The sequence below is a fragment of the Meles meles genome, chromosome 18 (genome assembly GCF_922984935.1).
Source record: "Meles meles chromosome 18, mMelMel3.1 paternal haplotype, whole genome shotgun sequence".
NCBI classification, from domain to species: domain Eukaryota; kingdom Metazoa; phylum Chordata; class Mammalia; order Carnivora; family Mustelidae; genus Meles; species Meles meles.
The window spans coordinates 34,031,657-34,053,668 of record NC_060083.1 but is presented as its reverse complement, the minus strand read 5'-3'; the positions used below and the strand labels follow the sequence as shown (position 1 = coordinate 34,053,668).

At 43.1% G+C, this 22,012-nt stretch overlaps 1 protein-coding gene across 3 annotated transcripts; it reads left to right on the top strand.

Annotated features, from left to right (window-relative positions):
- The first annotated feature begins 1,942 nt into the window (after positions 1-1,942).
- Positions 1,943-21,118, top strand: LOC123930149 (phosphatidylcholine transfer protein). Of its 3 annotated transcripts, none has more exons than XM_045986404.1 (6): positions 1,946-2,189; positions 11,617-11,731; positions 14,547-14,626; positions 17,576-17,747; positions 18,719-18,786; positions 19,895-21,118. In XM_045986404.1, exons 1-6 carry the CDS (start codon positions 2,049-2,051, stop codon positions 19,958-19,960), a joined length of 642 nt encoding a protein of 213 aa, XP_045842360.1. In that variant the 5' UTR covers positions 1,946-2,048; the 3' UTR covers positions 19,961-21,118. The 3 variants fall into 3 exon arrangements, with proteins under 3 accessions (XP_045842361.1, XP_045842360.1, XP_045842359.1); XM_045986403.1 differs by having other exon boundaries at positions 1,950-2,189; positions 11,614-11,731; XM_045986405.1 differs by lacking the exon at positions 18,719-18,786 and having other exon boundaries at positions 1,943-2,189; positions 11,614-11,731.
- The last annotated feature ends 894 nt before the right edge of the window (positions 21,119-22,012 follow it).

The following is a 22,012-nucleotide window of genomic DNA, read 5'->3' as shown; positions in this document are numbered from 1 at the left end:
TAAAGGAAGAAAGTTCCTTCACTGAGAAACAAGCCATGGGCATGTGGGGTGGGGGATAGTCAATCCCTTCTAAAGCTATCCAATGTGCTTGTGTCTCTGGCTTTCATTCTCTCTTTCCTCTCTGAAATCTGGTGTATACTCTTTATTTTCAGCTAAACTGTATGTTTAAGACTATTTTTTGGTATATTTTGCCCAGAATTTCCATGTTCGAGGCCAGGAGCTTCAGCTGTCATGTTGTTGGAAGTTCTCTAGAGAATGTTTTCACAAAGGAGACAGGATGGCCTATTAAAATAGGGAAGTGCTAAAGAGAACAGGCTGATTTTAGACCTCTCTCCAAGTCTTTTCTAGACTTCGGAGGTAGCACCAAATAAAAGCTATTTGCTAATATTATCTTTTCCTTTATTAACTTTCATAAAGTAAACATGGGTATAGATCTCAACATATCCAAATATGTATATTGACTTGTCCAGTCTAATAGGTAAACACACTTTTAAACATGTTTGATGCATACAATTCGAATTTCTGGTCTTATATCTCATATCTTGCACAGTGTCATTTACACTCTCATGTTGTTTTCATTAATCTGTTGTTATACAATGATAAAGGTGCAGCTTCATCAAATCACACCTTTATAGTGGGATTCCTTGAAGATATTTGAAAATAGTTCATAGCCAATAGGTTTTGATGAAATTGCTCTATTCAAGCAATTGCATTTTAGAGTTAATACAGTTTATATAAAGAAGAGAGAACTTAAGGGGCGCCTGGGTGGCTCAGTGGGTTAAAGCCTCTGCCTTCGGCTCAGGTCATGATCCCAGGGTCCTGGGATCGAGCCCCACATCCGGCTCTCTGCTCCGCAGGGAGTCTGCTTCCTCCTCTCTCTCTGCCTGCCTCTCTGCCTAGTTGTGATTTCTCTCTGTCAAATAAATAAAATATTAAAAAAAAAAAGAAGAGAACTTAAAAGACATTCTAAAAACACTAGGAAAGTATGTCTCTCATCTCTTGTGCATGCAGTCTAGGAAAATACCACATCCCTCCTCCTATCCTCATAAAACAAAACAGAACCAACACTGAATTGAATAAAAGAGTAACTTATCTGTACTGCCACATCTGATCTTATTTCTCTTCTTGGAAATTGACATGAACATTGTTTGTCCTCAATTTCAAGTCTTTGCGTTTAGAAGGGGAAAATTTCAATATAGTAATGTAAAATAAGTGCAACTTTTTACTGAACATTTACTTACTTTGATAGGCATTGCCCAAATATGGGCAAACATGTTCTGGGGTTCTGTTATAGGGTCTCCTCCTCAATTCTCACTGGTTGCACAGTACTTACCCCATTTTATAGATTAGGAAACATGAGTTGTCAGATTTTATTGGCACCCATGTGGTGTTTTATTATTTAAACTACCTACTTTATCCAAAGCCAAATGCAGTGCGCTGGTAGGACATACAGTAATACCTCAGAGTCTGAGGGAACAAAAAGATCTTCGAGCATTCAGTTTTAGCATCTGATCCTTGAATAGCACTCATGCTAGCATCTAGCATGCTTGAGATTTTCAAGCATATCTGCTCTGTCCATCTCACCTCTCGAGTGTACCCATAGCCTCAGAGACTTTCCCTACCTTCTTCAGAGAAGATAAAGGAGGGACACCCAAGCAGGTTTGGAGGGTATGGGAGTGGGGAGGAGTATGAGATGGGCTACGGAGAGGTTTCTGAAGTGACATGAGTTTCTTTCACTTCCCTTCCGTCGAGAGGCCTCCTCACTTCTCCAGCCCCTCTATCCTCCCTCACGATCCAGTCCAATATTTTTCCGATTTTACTTCTCTTCCATCCTTGCAGTCTCCTGCTCAGCCCCGCCCGCCTCTCTGAGCCCGCCCCTCCGTGACCACGCCTCCCCCAGGCTCCTCCTTCCCCGTAGTCCTGCTAGCTCCCCGTCATGCCTCTGTTCCCTGCCAATCACGCTGGACCACGCTCTCGGCCCGCCCCGAACGCACACCCCAGAGGTCAGCGGCCTCGCCGGCAGGCGGACAACCCGGGACCGTGGAAAGATGGAGCGTGCGTTTGGAGGCTTCTCCGAGGAGCAGTTCCAGAAGGCCTGTGACGAGCTCCAGCAGTTCGGGCGGGTTGGGAATGACTGGGAGCTGCTGATGGAGCACGAAGGTTTCAAAATCTACGGGCGGCTGGACGAGGTAGCACCTGGCCCGCTGGAGGAGACTGGGCTGTCGCTCTCCAGGGTCACGCTTCCCGGGGGAGTGTGGGGCTCCGGCCGCGGAAGTCAGGACCTGAGTTGGTCACGCGGAGCTGGGAGGAGCGAACACAGAGGGCAGTGCCTGCAGCTGACTGCCCCCTGCCGCTGGGAGGGCATCCAATTCAATCTCAGGTCTGGGGGCCGAGGGGGAGTGGTCCTCTGGAAGTTAAGCATGGAGTTAAAACGTGGGTTTCCTGAGTCTTGGCCCCATGCACTTTCCTGCAAGGGACGTAGATACCCCTCCCGGGTGGGTGCCACTGGTGGGTGGGTGTGTGTGTGTGTGTGTGTGTGTGTGTGTTGGTGGGGAAAACCTTAGGGTTTGCATACAGGTGGCAAGGAGACTAGACTTCTCGGAGACTGGGTGGGTGTGCAGGATGATAGTGTGAGTGCCGAGCAGCGTGCCTGGGAAGGGAGCTACTGTCATTTCCCATTTTAGTGGCTTGTTTCTTTTCACGACTGCCGCATCTTTGCAAGATGCACTTAATACATTCGTCTGAAGCTTTAGGGAGAAAGATTAAAGGGCAGGAGGAATGGAGTTGGTTATTAAGCAAGTCGCCAGGTGCTCCCAGAGGCCTTTGAAACCAGGTAGGAAGCTATCCAGGTGGAAAGATTGCAGTGCACCTGAGATCTGTTATCAGTTACACTGTGATAGCAGCTGCATGACGCACGGGTTAAAAAAGTCACCTTTAGGCAGGGTAAGTGAAATCAAGGCTTCCTGGCAGAGAAGTAGGGAGGCATTGTGAGTGTGTGTGTAGCAGAGCCACAGGGTGTACAAGATGAACAAGCTCACAGCCCAGAGCATGCAGAATTAATTACTGAGTGTAATTTCAGTCACTGGCTTGGTGCAAGAGTGGACATCTTTTCAGACAAAATCCTTTATTCTTCTTCTTTTTTTTTTTTTAAAGATTTTATTCATTTATCTGACAGAGAGAGATCACAAGTAGGCAGAGAGGCAGGCAGAGAGAGTGAGAGGGAAGCAAGCTCCCCGCGGAGCAGAGAGCCCGATGCGGGACTCGATCCCAGGACCCTGAGATCATGACCTGAGCCGAAGGCAGCGGCTTAAACCACTGAGCCACCCAGGCGCCCCCAAAATCCTTTATTCTTCTATTTCATTTTCCTTACCAGCCACATTCAGGCATTTGCCAGGTTTTGTCAATGTGACTGCTCAGACATTCTGAGAGCTGGCCCACTTCCCTTCCCTCTTCTTTCCTTTGTGGCTGCCACTTCGGATGCTACCTCTCACCTAGAATTGCCGTGACCTCTTTATCTAGTTTCCTGGCCTTCCACCTCTCTGATCCCTTCCCTCCTACGTGTTACAGTCTGCTCAAGCACCTGAAGGAGAACCTGTGGTCTTAACCACTTTGCTTTCAGTGGCACTGTTGGTTGCAGAATTAATGCTAAGAATATCTAGTGTAATAGCTCACACATTGCAGGCTTTCTTATGTTCCAGGAAGTGCTTAAGTGCTTTATAGGTATTGACCTACTCTCCACATCAGTCTTTTTTTTTTTTTTTCTAAATTCAAGTTAGTTAACTTGAATATACTGTAGGATTGGTTTCAGGAGTACAATTTAGTAATTTATTACTCACATTCAACACCCAGCGCTCATCCTAGTAAGTACCCTCCATCACCCATGTAGCCTATCCTCCTACCTACCTCCCCTCCAGCAGCCCCAGTCTCTTAACTACAGACTCTCTTATGGTTTGCCATCCTCTCTGTTTTTATTTTTCCTTGCCTTTCCCTTTGTTCATTTCTTTTGTTTCTTAAATTCTACATGAATGAAATCATGATATTTGTCTTTCTTGAACTTACTTCACTTAGCATAATACACTCTAGTTCCATTCATATTGTTGCAAATGGCAAGATTTCATTCATTCTTTTTTTTTTTTTACTGCAAAGAAAATTCATTTTACATATTGCTAGCCATGAATTTCTGTCGTTGGTTCACATAAATCTGCCTAGTGCCACTATCTAAGTGGCAGGACCATATTATGTCCACAAGTGTGGACATAAATTTACAAAGAGAATTTTGATGACTTACATAAATGCAACTCTGAGTGGGTTTAACAATGGAGATGCAATCTAACATCCATAATGACAGCAATGTAGGAGAGTTTTTTTTTTTTTTTTTATAATATTTAGGGGCGCCTGGGTGGCTCAGTGGGTTAAAGCCTCTGCCTTCGGCTCGGGTCCTGATCCCAGGATCCTGGGATCGAGCCCCACATCGGGCTCTCTGCTTGGCAGGGAGCCTGCTTCCTCCTCTCTCTCTCTCTGCTTGCCTCTCTGCCTTCCTGTCTGCACTCCTGACCTAGTGGTGCCCTTGTTGTTCTGGCAAAAGTCGCATCCCTTCCACTTCGATCTGCTTTGCTGGCCTAATGTCTACTGGTTCTGGATTCCTGGCTTCCTGTCACTCTTCTTCAGGGTTCAGATCCTTTTTCTATCTCTTTCCAGGTGTCCTAGACTACTCTGGCAGCCACTGGTGTTTGGAAAGCTAAAGGCTGTTTTCCAGGCAGTAGAATTTCCTTTTTTTATTCCAGTACCAGTTTGATTCCACAAATATTTTATGAGAACTTTTTAATGCCAAGCATTGTACTTCTTTGATCCTGATAATATTTGCAATAACCCCACTGTGTTGTTCTTTGTTTGGTCCCATTTTACATAACAGAAAACAGAGGCTCCCCATGGCCAATCTGTCTGAGGTTACATAAGTGGCAGAGCCAGAATCTGATTACAGATCTGTTTCTTTGGAGCAAAGGAGAGGAACATGCATATAGCTCTAACTACTAAGACTGAACTCAGGGCATTAGTTGCCATACTGAACCAGCTAGGAAGAACTAGGAAAGTGGTACATCTCATTCCAAATACAAGGCTTCTGTTGCTCTGGCTTTTGCCAACTTGTCCAGACCTATCTTGCAAAAACATAAGCCTACCATTTAAGACATGCTGAATCACATCATGCTATCTCTACTGCTGTGCAGTTGGATATGTTCTTATCTCTGGCTCAAAAACACTCTCTTCTACTCAACTGCCAACTTCTAGATGTCTGAAAATTCCTATTCCTGCTTTCATACCCAACAAGAATCACCTTCCCTGGGAAGTCCTTCTGATTCACACTAGGCTGTGCCCTATTATATCTCGTATGTACCTAGCCATAGCACTCACATTTCCGTTCTCCTCCCTCTCCCCTAAGACCGGTAAATCATGAGCGCCTTCAAGGTGGAGCCATGGTTAGTCTCCCTGTCTCCAAGGATAGTTCCTGGCCCTTTGTTTTTTAAATAACTGAATTGTCAGGAGAGCTCCTACAAACAGATGCCATCTCTGGTAGTGGATTTAAACCACCTCTCTACTGAAATAAATTAAGAGTTGGAGCTCTTGTTCTCTTACATTCTGGAGAATCTGAATCCGAAATCAAGGGGTTCAGGCCTATGAAATTTGAACTTAAAACAGTAAAACCACCTTTCCATTCTGCAAAACACAACTCACAGTCACGAGGTCACCATGAGGCAGACCTCAGGAAAGAGGATAATCCAAAGGAGGAAACAAACGGTCTCACTTTAAATACAGAGCAAGAGCACCCTCATGCTCTTATGTACTTGTGAACACCTAGGTATCCACTGTCAGTGCCAGAGACCACTTTTAGATTGAATAGTACAAGCCATCCATTTCTTCAGCTACTAAACAAAATGACAATTTTACTTCTGACTCAAAGCCAACTCAGTGAAAAGATGCCAGCTACAGGGTGTTTTGGGGGGCTCTTTGTGGCAATTCTGAGAGTAAAGCTTTAATGCAGCCACCTTTTGCTTTCTCCTCCAAGAAAAAGCTGTGAGGTCAGGCCCAGGATGACAATGCCTAACAGCTCCCAAAAGGCTCCTGGTCTTAATCCTTGCCAATTTCCCTCCAAGCCCTGGCACATCTTGGGCTGAAGGCACACATGTTATTTTCATTTAGGCATGAATGTTGAACCACTGGGTGCTTTTTTTTTTTTCCTGGGATTTCTGTTAAATGTCTACAAAATGTGGTTTTAAGATATATTACCCCTGGTCATTTATCTAAAAGACCATACTACGATCTGTAAGCTCCATCCTTCTTGCAGCTTTCACATTCTATTAAAACAGGATCTCTTACCAGGAAATTTACTCAGACAGGGGAGTTCATTTGAGGTTGAAACTGTAAAGTGGCCAATTATCTCTCAGCCATTGGGTGCATTTGATCTTTACCCCAAGCTTTGGAAATTAAGACAACATTTAGCAAGTAGTCTTTAGGACCTATTGTGTACCTGGCATTATGCTAAGCCCTGGTGATACCTGAGGAGTAAAACAAAGTTCGTACCCTGAAGAAGCTTGAAGACAATAAAAGAGGTACTTTTTATGCTGATGAATTCCTTCAGTTTTTATTTGTCTGAAAAACTTATTTCTCCTTCACTTTTGAAGGACAGTTTCATTGGATATAGAATTTAAATTGATGGCTTTTTCCTTTCAGTATACTATATATTTTACTCCACTCTTTTTACATGGATAGTTTCTGATGAGATGCCTGGTGTAATCCACATGTATGTTCCTCTATAGGTCAATTTTCTCTTTTTCTTTTCTGAGTTTGAATAGGATATACTTAAGACTTTTTGGTATTTATCTAGTATGGTGTACTTTATGGGCAGATTTACTTTGAAGGGTGGTCTAAGTCTACATGGTAAACACCCATGTGACTCACAATATAAATATGAATCTTATGACACCAGTCTTCCTCTCTTATATGTATCATTGCAATACCATAGGAAGCCGTACTAACAGTAATTCAACGGGGTTTGTTTTTCTCACTTAACAAGTAGGGCAGAACTCTGGAAAACAGTATAGGGTTTCCTCAAACAGTTGAAAATAGAGCTACCCTATGACCCAACAATCGCACTACTGGATGTTTGCCTTAAAGGTACAAATGTAGTGATCCGAAGGGACACGTGCACCCGAATGTTCGTAGCAGTGATGTCCACAATAGCCAAACTATGGAAAGAGTCTAGATGTCCATCAACAGATGAATGGATAAAGATGTGGTGTGTGTGTGAGTGTACACACACACACACACAATGGAATACTATGCAGCCACCAAAAAACTGAAATCTTGCCATTTGCAACGATGTGGATGGAACTAGAGGGTATTATGCTGAGCGAAATAAGTCAATCAGAGAAAGACAATTATCATATGATCACCCTGATATGAGGAATTTGAGAAACAAGGCAGAGGACCATAGGGGAAGGGAGGGAAAAATGAAGCAAGACGAAACCAGAGAGGGAAACAAACCGTAAGAGACTCTTAATCTCAGAAAACAAACTGAGGGTTGCTGGGAGGGATGGGGTGGCTGGATGATGGACATTTGGGAGGGTATGTGCTATGGTGAGTGCTGTGATTTGTGTAAGACTGATCAATCACATTGGGGTGCCTGGGTGGCTCAATGGGTTAAAGCCTCTGCCTTCAGTTCAGGTCATGATCTCAGGGTCCTGGGATCGAGCCCCGCATCGGGTTCTCTGCTCAGCGGGGAGCCTGTTTCCCTTCCTCTCTCTCTGCCTGCCTCTCTGCCTACTTGTGATCTCTGTCTGTCAAATAAATAAATAAAATCTTTAGAGTGATCAATCAGAGACCTGTAGCCCTGAAACAAATAATACATTATATGTTAATTAAAAAAAAAAAAATGTAGGGCAGAAGTCAGTGGTTACTGGCATTGGTGTAGCTGATTAGTGATGCCAGTAAAACGCTTGTGTCTTTTTACTCTTTATCCTCATGTTGGTTACCTCTTCATAACAAAACAGCTGCTGCAGCTCCAAACATCCTTATTCAAACCTGCATAGGAGACCAGGAAAGTTAGCTGTGTATACTGCCACAGAGATACTCTTAGCAAGAAAGAAGGTACTGTATGCTATGTGAAATCTTCTGTTTCTTCTGGTTATTGTATTCTACACAAGATATTTACTGATTCTCTACCACTGAATAATTTTTACGTTATTTATAAGTGGAGCACTACAAAAGTATACACTGTGTTTTACAACATGATAAAGAAATGGAGACAAGTTTAGAAATGGTTTCTAGAGGAGCTTCAGGAAAGCCAGTAACCTCTTGCCTAAATTTTTTTGGAATCACTTATTGAAGTACTAGTAATTTTAGAGACATATATGCAGAAAGATTTTATTTCTAATTTTTTTAAATTTAATTTTTTTGTGCATGTCCCAAAATTCATTGTTTATGCATCACACCCAGTGCTCCATGCAATACGTGCCCTCCTTAATACCCACCACCAGGCTCACCCAACCCCCCACCCCCCCTCCCCTCCAAAACTCTCAGTTTGTTTCTCAGAGTCCACAGTCTCTCATGGTTGTCTCCCCCTACGATTTTCCCCAGCTCACTTCTCCCCATCTTCCAATTTTAAGGAAACCTTACACATCAGTAATAAAAACTTTGCCCAAATCAAGCTAAGTTTCATGTTTTTCCTTATCAAATTGTTTGTATAATTTTGAGATGCTCCTGTGCTACTGGCGAGAGTATAAATTGGTACAAACTTCTTAAAGGTTTATAAAAAGCATAAAGAACCTTAAAATGGTAATACCCTCTACCCCCAAACTTCTAAGGAAGTTTTTGTAATGAAAAATTTAGAATTATGGACAAACCTGGTCCATATGAAAGGATAGATTATTCCAGGAATATTTATATTTTAAAAATACTGGGAATGTTGACTCATGAGAAGAATTAAATTAGGTTTGATCTCTCCATAGCTTGTTAAAAATAAGAATACAAGTTCAAACCGTATCATTCCCATTTTGTAACATACACAAGTATTTGTGTGCTTAAATATGTCAAATATTAAAGTAGGCCTTTGTGGATTATGGAGTTACATGCCATTTTTATTTTCCTTACTCTTTTTTTGGCATGTTCTACTTCTCCTATAATGAATATTACTTCTGCAGTTATAAAAAATTCATTTTTTAAAGACAATTTGCTGAGATCCTTTTTAGAAAGAAATAATGGGTGAAAAAGTGCCTTGATCCAAGAATTTGGGTGGCCTCTACATTACTTGAAAAGAACATTTAACTGATAGATGAGGGAAGTGGTATCAAGAATTTTGTTCCTCTGGAGTCCTGGCATTTCTCAGTTCTGCCACTAAGGGAGTGTTTAAAGGAAATTGTAACAATAGTTCATTCTTCTGTATTCACGTAAATCACATTGTTCTATTTTTCTCTTCTAAGAGGGCTTTCTGTTTTTCTTTTTTGTAAAATGTATAGGACTGAGGTCACTTAGGTCAGTGACTAAATTCAGAAGGGGGAAGGGAACCACTTTAAGGAAACAGTTTGTCTTAATTTATCCAGATAACCAGTTAACCCATGTGAGCTGAGATGACCATCTCCATACATATTTATCCCTTTTGCTCAGTCAGTGTGTACAGAAAGTGGGGCCCCAATTTGTTTGAACAGGGAACTAATGGTCTCTCTTCCAAAGATGATTTATAAACAAGTGGGTATGTATAAACCCTATCTTCCTGTATGTGTAGGGGAAAGGACAAAAGAGAGAAGATGTTTCTCCTGATGTCTGCCATTCCTTCGGGGTATCCATGGCACAGCCCGTGAGGTGTTCAGATCTACTAGTTTGTCATTTGCTGGTTGGAAACCCTTGGTATAAAGTCATATGCTTCTAGATCTGGAAGAATTTTATAAATTCTGTTCCAATGCCATCTCCCATTTCTTACCAGGTATTTTAATGTATCTGTGAGATTCCTAAACTGGGACGTGTTTTCCCCTGGTTATATTCCCTGAGTCAGGAAGCACTTGCAGCCTCAAGATCTCTAGAAAGCTTCACCATGTTTACCTCTTGACTTCACGTAACTCCTTGGCATTGGGTTTAAGAGGATAGTTTTATTCATGTTCACTAGTCAATAACACTTCTTTAGCACGTGGAATAATGTGTCATTCTAAAAGCATCATTTTTATTTGCTTTTGCATGGAGATTACCCTAAAATCCTTTGGTTTACTCTTAAGGACAGAGCCTTTAGGCAAGGGGAGAGTCAGGAATTGTTAGCTGCTGTTGGACAGATAATGAAATGTGTAGCATGGCCTACTCCAGCCCAGAACCCTCACAAAGGAGGATATGGCCTCACCTGAAAAAAAAAGGGGGGGGAGGACTCTCTTATACTTTCAAATCTAGAAATGTTTTTTCCCCCTGAATAAAGGGGAGTAGTGTGATTTGACACTGCTGTTATTTCCTTTATACACAAATTCCTTAAGTAAAAAAGAAGTTGTTGAAAAATTTTGTCTTGGAATTGATAAAAACAATGTGTTGGGTTTCATTATGACCTGTGGATGTCCAAAATAGTAACCTGTCCCCTGAATGCTAGCTGCCCACATGACTCTCACTGGGATGTTTAATAAGCATCTCAAACTCAAAAGTAGAATTCTTGATTTCCCCATAGCCCACAAATCACTTCTTCCCAACTTTTCTCTGTCCTAGAGCATGGAGCTTCCATGCTGGGTGTTCAGGCAGAGGTTCTAAGACGTAATTCTTCTTTTTCTCTTTACCCACAGGCAATCTGCCAGCACTTCCTGATGACATTACTTCTAAATATATCCCTAAATCACTGGACTTCTCCCCATCATGTTGTCACCTCCTCGTTCAGATCCCCATCATCTCTTTTCACTGGTCTTCAAATCCATCTCCTTGCTCCCTTATGATTACTTTCTACCAAGCAGCAAGAATCATCTCTTTATTTATTATTCCTACCATTTAAAGTCACTCATTGGTTTTCCTTAGTAATTAGAACAAAATTCTTACCCCTTACCCTGGTTTACAAAGCCTTTTTGAAGTCTGCCGCCCATTACCTCTGTGAACTCAGCTCCGACCATTCTCCCCCCATCCATAGTTCTCTGGACCCTGTGACTTTCTGTTCTTTCAGCATGCCAGTCCATCAGTCAGAGGGCCTTCTCCCTACCAGGAATGAGTTTCCCTTAATTTTCCATGGATGGCTGGCTCCTAATATTTAGAATAAGATGTTCTGATAAAGGTTATCTCTCGTAGAAGCCTTTCCTGACCACCTAATTACATAGGGAAATCCCTCCCCACCAATCCAGGCACCACTAAATATAGAACTTTCCTAATATTCTATTCAAATTTCCTAGATAGCATTTCTAGCCACTACCACCACCAATGTCTACAAGCAAATATAAGACTCATGAGAGCAGAAACCTCATCTGCTTTTTCATCATCACGTCACCAAGACCACAGAGGATGTAGTCACTAATGGTGTTGCGTGTACAGCTGTTTTTCATATGCGGCGCAACCCAGCTGTCTCTCAGTTTGGGAATCAATAGGTTATTTCTGCCTGTTCTGTTTTTATAGCAGACTGGACTTTATGCATATAAAGTCTTTGGTATTCTGGACGATTGCCCACCGGCTTTGCTGGCAGATATCTATATGGACTTAGACTACAGAAAACAGTGGGATCAATATGTTAAAGGTGAGTGACACTTATTTTTTTTTTAAGATTTTATTTATTTATTTGGCAGAGAGAGAGAGGGACAGAGATCACAAGTAGGCAGAGAGGCAGTCAGAGAGAGAGGGGGAAGCAGGCTCCCTGCTAAGCAGAGAGCCCCATGCAGGGCTCGATCCCAGGACCCCGAGATCATGACCTAAGCCAAAGGCAGAGGCTTAACCCACTGAGCCACCCAGGTGCCCCGACTTATTGTTTTTAAAAATCATCTAGAAAGTAGAATCTGTTGTTATTCTAGCCAGTAGAAAGCAACAGATTTAATCCCCACTGTTTCATTTTTTAATTCTGGCATGAAAGTCTTGAATCCTAGGCTGAAACATGCCTTTATGATTCCTTGCATACTCTCAAATGCCATTCTTCAGTTTGCTCCGAGGCCTACTTTGTTCTCACTGAATTTTGTCATCAATCCATATATCCAAGTAGTCACAGAAGGCTTCTTGGAGGAGGTAGTGTCCAAGCTTTGTTTTGGAAGTTGAATCAAAGTTTTATAAACAACAGGAATGCAAGCAACAACAACAACAACAAACAAAACAAGAATATGTATAGGAGAGAAAGTGAGAGGCTGAGAGGGTAAGGGGGTGAGTGGTTCGAGGCCATTTGAGGCCCAGGGAACAGCATGAGTAAAGCAAGGAAGGCATGAAACAGCACGGCATTTTCAAAAACTGAGCAATTTGGTTTTATTGGGTTGTTGGGGTAGCAGAATCTAGAGCTAGGGTGGGAGGAAGGTCAGATACCCAGGGGCCCAGCTTGGCCACCAGGCTACAGTGCTTAGATTTGACCCTGAAAGTGATGGACAACTAGGAAAGGCACGAAAGAGGTGATCCTCCTGTCACTTAGAGCTGGGAGTGGTGTCTGCCATTCAGTCATGGAGGACTAGAATTGCAGAATTAGCCCCGGGGCACTGAAAAGATTCTTGCCAGAGTCAGGGTGCTTGGTTGCAAGCAACAAGAACTTAACAAATGCCAGTGTGAGAAAAGGAAAAAGAGTATCGGTTCATGGCATTGAAAAGTCCAGCGGTTTCTGACCTCCAGGACACTGCATCTAATGTTTAAATGCTTTCTCCATCTGGATCAGTTTTCTTCTGAGTTGACCAGTTCTCAGGCAGATTGTTATGTCATGGCAAAGATGGCCCCCAGATGATCCAGGCTTATAGTCTCACCATATAAATAACCCCACAGGAACAGAAATGAACATTCCATTTTTCTACTCGTGGTAGCCAGATTCCCACAATTTGCTGTCATGGCATCCTGTGGATGTTTGTCATGGTTTTGGTCTCTTAGTGTTTTCAAATACCATTCCTGTCTGGGGTGAATTGTGATGCTCCTCTGTTTAGGGGAGAAGCCAGATGTTCTCCATCCCAGTCTCCTTAGCAGCCATGGTTCAGTGGTGTAATACAGATGTTGCCAATAAGACAACATACAGCTTCAATTTGAGAGAGAACAACATGAGCAAGCAGGCAGCATCACGATCAGTTTTCTGGTGATGGTAGGGCTAAGGTATCTGATGTTGGGAGAGATACCACAGAGCCTCTGATGTTTGGTACATAGCATGAGCCATTCACGCTAGGTTGTCTAGTTGCCACAGTAGCTTGGCTTCTCTGGTACAATCCTCAGGTTCTAAGCCTAACTCTGGTCCTTCTAGATATTTGTGAGTTACCTGAGTTACTGAACCACTTTTTGGCCCAAACTTGTTAGAGTGACAAGGCAAGACCCTGGCCAGACACACCATCCCTGAACAAATGACTGGGCCGTGTCTGGCTCCTTTTCCCAGCCCTGAAATTAATGCTGAGTGAGTCCTGCTTAAACCACATAGTAAGGAGGAGGGGAAGGATGATAACCTGGGGGAGAATTGGGATTCCTGGTCCGGGAAGGGGGAGGTGATGCTGAGCATGCCAAGGTAACATGTCCACTTCTCCCTTCCTCTCAAGGGCTGTTTTAGCCTCCTGTGGCACCAGTGCCCTGGCAAGCTCTTTAATCCATGACTAGCGTCTAATAGATTTTCTTTAAAAAGCTGAATTAAATAATGCATTTCCCCTTCAGGAGCTCCTCAAGGGGTTCTCATGGTTATTTCAGCAGCCTTGGCTTAGCTCCTTCTCTAAATGGTTAGTTTGAAGCTTACTGCACAGCTTGGGGTCAGAGGGTGTGCTTGTCATTGAATTCCTTTGCTTTCTCCAACTGAGAGCCGGCTGCTGTTTGCACACAATATATTGATGGAGTATTAAGGAATTCTGGTCCTTATAGCGGTGGTAAAATGTAAAGAAATAGGAGAGAAGGAAGACACCCAGGGTTTGCCACAGTTAATGCCACTTCCTAGCTGTTTAGGAAGGATACTGCCATCCCTGGAACCTTCTTTCCCAGCTGAACACACTAGACTGGGTGACTCAGTCCCAGCTAGTTGTAAAAGGTCAAGAAATCTAAAGAGAGGTCTCAAAAGCAAAACTATTGGGATTCTAGTGACATCTGGTGGTTGCCCTGATTTTAAAACCTGAACATTTATTTTTAGATGCCTGATTTTGTTTTATTGCGTTCTTTTGGGGAATCTTGCTTGTGCTATACAGTGCACATGTTTTGCTGAGTTGTTTTATTTTTTTATTGTGTTTTTATATCTACTAAACTCTGCCGTTGGGCAATAAGCTTTCGGCATTAATGAATGTCTGATTTTTTTCTAGAATTCTGTGCCTTATGAGTTAGTGGTTTATCATATCCTCAGAGGTCATCATACCTAGGCTTGTTAATTGGAGCCCAGAAGCTCCAGATACATTAACTTCTTTTGTTCTCCTTAGAACTCTATGAAAACGAATACAATGGAGAAACCGTGGTCTACTGGCAAGTGAAGTACCCTTTTCCCATGTCCAACAGAGACGTATCCTTCCTACTTGGCTTTCTAAGTATTTCTTGTACTCCTTGGCCATAGCCCAATAGTAACATGACCAGCAGGTGTGGACAGCATTGCCCTTGATTCTTGTAGAAGCATATGCTAAAACTGTTGCCCTGTGTGACTTTTGGAGACCTCAGTATGTGATGTCTAGGCTTGACCATGTGGAGCCTCTGTGATTGTGGTCCTGGAAGGCAGCTCAGGCTTTCCTGAGAGGTGTTCTAAGGCTTGAAATTTTGGGGCCACAGAATTGGGGACCTGGAAAGAACTTTTTATAGAGTGTTTAATACATTCCCTTAATCCAGAGGTAGAAGTGGGCACCCAGAGAGATAAAGTGATAGAGGCCTAAGTATAGATGATTATTGGCCAAGTGGGAACTAGAATTCAGGCCCCCACTTTCCAGCTATCCCCTTCTCCCCTCCTGTTTTATTGATCCCACATGATCCCTACTTGACTGTTGGCTCTGCAGATTAGGTGTATGTTTCTTCCCCTCATTTAGCACTAAAACAGTTGAATGGAATGTGGGAAGTTTTAGCGACATTCCAAGGTTCTAAGAAGCCCTTTCAGGACTAGCCTAGGAAGGGGGATGCAAATCTGAGGACAGGCAGGGAGGGGGCAGGATGACTGATAGGTGAGATTTCCACTCCTTCACTGTCCTCTTCAGTCACAGCAGCAGAGTATGTTATACACCGAATTTCCACAGAAGATCCTGTCAACAAAGGGTTGTGTGGATTAAAAAAAAAAGTTTGGAAACCACCCAACTTGATGATCACTGGGATCTCTTCTAGCTTTAGCTTTGTATTAGTCTGTATTTCCTACATAATTATTCTCTAGAAAGAGAAGGAGCGTGTTGCTGTGTTTTATGTATATTGTTTGTATGTGTTTTTGTGTCTAAGTCTATGTGTTTTCCTTGCTCCCAACTAGATTATAAACTCCATAAGGGCTTATTTCTTATTCACATACTGCTAGGTAGTTTGTACAACATATGGTATGTATTTCAACAAATTGTGGATTAAGTAATCCTTTAGATTTTATGTGGTTTTCCCTGATCCTGCCAACCTCTGTGCAAAGTAAGTATGATCATCCTCATTTCACAGTTAAGGAAACTGAGGCAAAGAGAAGTCCAGAACTTTGCTCTGGTTAACAGCTAGTGGGGGGCAGAGGCAGGTTTGGAAGTACATCCAGTTATTTCCAGAGGTGGCGACCTTGATCAGGCGGTGACCATGATCCCATCTCTCTGACCTCAGTGTGACACTGATGGTTAGGTCTTAGGGGTAGACACTTGGGACTACTTCAAGTTCTATATATTTGGTTTTCCAATACCACACAACCTGATGATGAGTTTTTAAATCTTTCTATATGCATGTCTCTCCACTAGTGGTTAAATTTTTGAGAACAGAGAATAGTGCAGAGGAAAACAACATTCATTTGGAGCCAAAGATCCCAGACTGAATGTGAGCTCATTCTCTGATTTGTTGTGTGACTTTGGAAGTCCCTTCACTTCTCTGGGCCTCAGTGAACTAGTGGTTCTCTGGTCATAAGCCCTCTGGTAGGCTGGACCTTCCAACTTTTTGAAGACTCTGCCAAGTTTTAATCAATATATCAGGTTGATTTTTCCTCAATGAAGTGTGAGGAGATACCTGTCACATGAGATGAGCAAGTTTTGAGAGAAAGCGGGACAATTTTTGTTGTGAGGAAAAAGTAAAAGGTCTTGATGTCAGAAATCCAGAGCCAAAGCAACATCGTATCTCCTGCAAAACATTTAAGAACTTTACGTGTATGTCGCCAGAGTCAGGGGCAGTAGCATATCCTGCAGGGTGCCTGAGTGAGGGCTGGGACCTGTGGGTGCTGCAGAGATTCTGCGGTGGCGTGGGGCTATGGTTGCTGCTGTTACAGTGAGTGTATTACGTTATACTTAGAATTTTTTAAAAAATTATTATTGTTTAGGCTTTGAATTCCTTCTAGTGTGAAACCTAAAATTCTGTTGAGGTCTGTCAAGCTATGAAAGTCTAGCTAGGTTTTGGAGCCAGATCTGGGTTTGCACTCAGGTTTCAATTGAGCGATGGAATCTTTGGCAAATTTCTTTACCTCTTGGAGCCTCAATATTGTTATCTATGAGATGAGGATACTTACACCAAATTCAGAGGGACCTTTTCAGAATCAAAACTGATGCTATATGTAAGGCTTATGGTAAGGGCTTAATAGATGGTAACTCTTACTGTTTCTTAGGAGTCAGTTACCTTCCCTATTATAGTATCATAGACATAGTGAGTGCTCTGCGTTTATAGAGATGAAATGGCTTGGTTATTCTTGGTGGTTAACCAATGTTAACCCATAGAGGACTTCTGCCTACTAAATACTCAGGTTCTCATGTTCTTCCTCTGACCACTAGGTGTAAGTAACATTGCTTGACCATCCTCTGTGCATAGCGGTCACTAACTAGAGCGTTGCGGGAGGGCAGGACAAAGTGGAATGACCCCAGTGTTTATCAAGTACTTATTCTGCCCCAGTCTTTCTCCTGTGCCCCCACCAAGCTTGCCTGCTGGAGAATATAGCCCCCTTTTCCTACAGAGGGAAACTCAGCTTCAGAAAGGTTGAGTAACAAATGCAGAATCACACCGCTGGTGAGCAAGCAGTGCCTCGTATCTCATAGTGCCTTCTTAGAGAAAGGAGGAGTAATTTCCCTGTATAATTGAAAGCATCAAGGAATCATTCCCAAGTAGGTAATGCATGCTGTCAAATGAGAATATCAGGTTGTATGGGGCACAGTCTTTCAGTGCAGGTAGGGACACAGGGCTGAGAAATGAAGGAACCATTAAAGGGAGCAAGGGCCAGTTGGGAGGAATAGAATCATCTCACTGTGCTTCTGGCTTGTAGGGTTTCCTTTCGTCCATCTGAAATGCTGGCATTAATATCATGCCTTGACTAACAGTACAGTACACCTACATCCGGCAGCGGCGAGACCTGGACATGGACGGGCAGAAGATCCATGTGGTCCTGGCCCAGAGCACCTCCGTGCCACAGATTCCTGAGAGGTCTGGTGTGGTCCGGGTGAATCAGTATAAGCAGAGCCTGGTGATCAAGAGTGATGGCAAGAAAGGGAGCAAAGGTAAAGCTGGGGAGCGTGTTGGCAAAGCAGCTGGGGCCACCATATGTAGGCCATATTGACTGTTAGGCATGTAAAATGCATGATGCTTATTCTCTGAGGTCAGAGAATGGGCATGAGTATAAAACAAACAAGGAATCAAAACCTGGGGAGAGACTTAGTTCACCCCCAGAAACCTGGCTTGAGTGCACGGTAGATGTTTAAATCTGACTCAACCCATTCTTTATTGACTCTTGCATTGCCCAGAGGAAATCAAACCACGAGGTGTAGAAATTCACTTCAGGCTAGTCCTGGGGATACATACATCAGGCCTCGGGGGTGGGGTGGCAAGGGGGCTGCAAGGGGCAAGGACTGCCCCTGAGGACAGAGCTCCTGCTCAGCAGACTCAGGACCTGCCTGCCTCGAGTTCCAGCCTGCACGGAGAAAAGCTGTGAGTAGAACAGGGGCAGCCAGCCACTCGCCCTACGGGAATCAGTGTGGCTTTGCGTGTGAGGCAATGTCGGAACCATCATTCTGAAGCTGTTCAGATCTGTCACCTTGGACATGCCACCCAACTGCTCTGAGTCTTCATGTTGTCCTTTATAAGTGGGGGTTTAATCTTAACAACTCCCTTGTACTATTAAGATAATTAATGAGGGAAATGATTAAATGAGAGACTATATCCAAGTGTCTAGCTCTTGACAGGCATTTAATAAGTAGCAGCAAAATGTGCATGTGACTATGTTTTCAAAAATATGTGTGTATATATATGTGTGCGGGTGTATATATACACCCACACACACACACACACACACACACATATATATATATATATATATATATATATTCTGGAAGGCAAGGCAGAGGAGAGAAGTTCTCCTGAATGCCATGTTCCCTCCCTCCTTACTTTTGGGACCTGAAGATAGAGGGAGAATCTTTGCAGGGTTTATTGTTGTCTTTCTAACATTTTTCCTCCTCCTGATTTTCCTTTCTAGTTTTCATGTATTACTTCGATAACCCAGGTGGCCAAATTCCTTCCTGGCTCATTAATTGGGTCGCCAAGGTGAGATCCCAGGAGGCAGGAGGGGGGAAGTGTGTTTGACAAATGTTGACTTAGCCCACAGGGCTGTCAGACCAAAGAGACACTGTGTCTCTGGCCTAATGAGGCTCTTTTATGAAGTACCTTGGTTGAGTGACTATAGTTGGGACTAAGGTTGCCAACACCCAGGATGTGAAGGCTGGGACAAAAGAGAAGAATCCTTAGCTGGAATGTTAGACCCTCCCTACCAGCAAGACCCTGCCAGGATCACTCTCTGCATCCTCCAGATAGTAGCCTTTTCCTTGTAGGAAAAATGAAAAATGGTGCCTTTTGAACCTCTGTCTGCTTATGGAGGGAGGAATCTGAGAGGCCAACCTGGCTCGAGAGACAACCAGATGTATCCAAGCTTGGAAGCCTCCAGTTTTGTTATTGTTGTTTTGTTTCGCTGTAAGGAGAGGGGACTGCAGTAGGGGCCAGATTGCTGGAGACTGCCGGAGAACCTGGCTTTATGGGAATCATTCAGTGCTTTGTAGGAGTCCCACTTACTGCTGGGAGGGCTCAGCACATTCCCTGGGAGAGTGCAAAGTGCACAGGCTTTGAGTCAAACACGTGTGATTTTGAGTCCTTGTCCTGCTTCCATCTGTATAATCTAGGGAAGCTGTTGATTTCTTCCCTGTGGAAAATGGGGACGGGTATTACCACCCTGTAGAGTAGTGGCAAGTAAGGAATTATCTGGGGAATGTCTTGCAAAATGCTCAGCACGAACTAAGAAATAACATAGTCTACCCTTTGCCCCACACCCTCACCGTTTCCTAATTCTGTAAAAGAAGTCCTTTCTATGATTACTAGGTTAGAATCCCAAAAGTCCAACCCAATATCATTTCCTGTGTTTTTTCTTTTCAAAAAATAGTCTTTCAAAATCATCTTATCTTTTTACTAGCAAAAACCAAGATACATAACCGTGTCTCACCTGTGCCTTGGGTCTTCTGTCATGTTCTGTTGAAATCGGACAGGGGCCCTATTGTCATATTTATCATTCTCAGAGCCATCTTTGTTTCCCTTTGCCATAGCCTAAAGAATCAGGACTAATGACCATGAAGACATAGAAGTGACAGTCTCCTTTGTTTTGTAGAATGGTGTTCCTGACTTCTTGAAGGATATGGCAAAAGCCTGTCAGAAATACCGCAAGAAAACCTAAGAAAGGAAATCGTGTGTCCATGGAATGATGATCTGGGAGTGCCACAGCCCACTGACGCTCAGCTTTCCTTTCACTTTTCTGTCTTCAGAGGCCTGCACACTGTCCTGCACGTCGTCCCTGAGTGTGTTTGCCTGACGCCTGGCTTCCTTTCCCACTCCCCACCCCGGGACTGGCTGCCTTCTCCCACTATTGAATATGGGTCAGATTAGGGAAACTTTTGCTTGTTTATTTTTAAAAAGGGAAGTCCTCAATAGAGAGCACAGTCATTCCATTGTGCCATTTTAGGGGGATGGGTGGGCGGAGGAACCATGACAATGCAAGAGCAACCGATCCTGGAGAGCTGGCTCCTTCCCGGAATGCGGCTTCTCGAAACCCAGAAGGGGCTGCTGGGAGCCCCATCCCCTTCAAAATGGACCGTCCATGCACCAGCACTGGAAGACACCGGCTGATGTCCGTTTCCCTTATGCTTTGGTGTGCTGATCTGGCTGGGGTTTGAGGTGATAATCCGGAGGTGTCTCTGCCGTTCCTACTTGTGAAGGATCCTGAGCTGTTCTGACTTCAAAACATTCTGAAAAACACTGCAGGCCTGACTAAGCACTAAATGTAATAACCATTTTTTTCTTATCGTCTGTATCTGGATTTCTTTTTCCCACATCCACTGGTACTAACTCTGCATTTTATTGGAAACTGAGGCATCATGATGACTCTGGCAGTTAGCAAAAGTCAAGATGCTCTGCACACAGCACTGTGATAAAGTGTCTTTCTAGGCAATAAAATGAATTTCCCTTCTAGAGTGTTCAGCGATATTGAACAGATAATAGTTCACAGTCAGGGAAATATTATTTAGTGGATTAATTGACTCTACACTTTTTCTCAGGAATTCTACCTAAGTTGCCTGCCTCTTCTACTACCAAAAGACTTGCTGTTTTGTTTTCTCCTGGATTTTGGTAAGGCAAAATATTCTGTGGCTAAAAGCACAGCCTTCATGATCTCAGGGAATAATTTTAACCACTGTGTGATGGTCTGAGCCTTAATTAGAGGTCACAGAAATTCAGGATGTAAATCCAGAAGCAGAGGATTTATTGAAATGGGATACATCAGACTGTATGTCTTCTCTCTGGGAAAAATAAGCTGAATACCAATAAATACAGAGTGACTTAAAATTATCCTCCTTGCAGCTTTCTTCCTACCTTGTTCCTTTTGTGAGATGGAATCAATAAGGTCTCATTTGTTTGCAGGGCACATCCAACCTAACTAATGGACTTGAACATAAGAATTTTAGGTACACTTGCATGCAAGGCCAGGTGCAGAGTGGCCTCCGTTCGGGTTGATACAGGTGCTCAAATGGTCATTAAAATCTGGCTACGTTCATCTTTGATGTTGGGCTGTGTCTGGTGGCAGGACTGCTGCTGACAGCAAAAGGTAGGCCTACATCTTCCCAGGCTCATGCTGAGCCAAAAAGACAGCATATCTTTCCAGTAGATCCCACACCATTCTATGACTTTCTCTCAACCATGTGCCTGTCCCTTCCCTAGTCACTGTGCTCACAGGGATAGATTTATGCAAATAACTGACTACCTCATATATTTACAAATTTTAAAAATATCAGTAGTATTATCAGTAATGTGCCTGGCATTTAATTTTAGATAAATGAAATCTAAATGCCTCTTGTAATAGAGGGTCAGGTTGAAATTTTAAGTATAGAGTCATTGAAACACATACACTACAATTACAGTTTTTGAACAGCGAATCAACATGAATTGACATCAATTAAACAGTGTTTGAGAATTTGTTAAGAACTACAAAAATGCTACGAATATGGAGTATCTAAGTATTTACAAAAAAAGAGAGTTTGCAATAATCAGTAGAGTTTTGACCTTTTGGCATTTACCTTTGCTAATTTGAAGACCACAGTCTACATAGCATGGAAATACGAGGTTATGTGGGAAACAGAACCCGTGAGCCAATAAGTGAATGCCAGAGCTGCAGAACATGTAGAACTGGTGCTTTAGAGGTTTTCCTGATTCCTCGGGGTACGCCTCTCTACAAGGG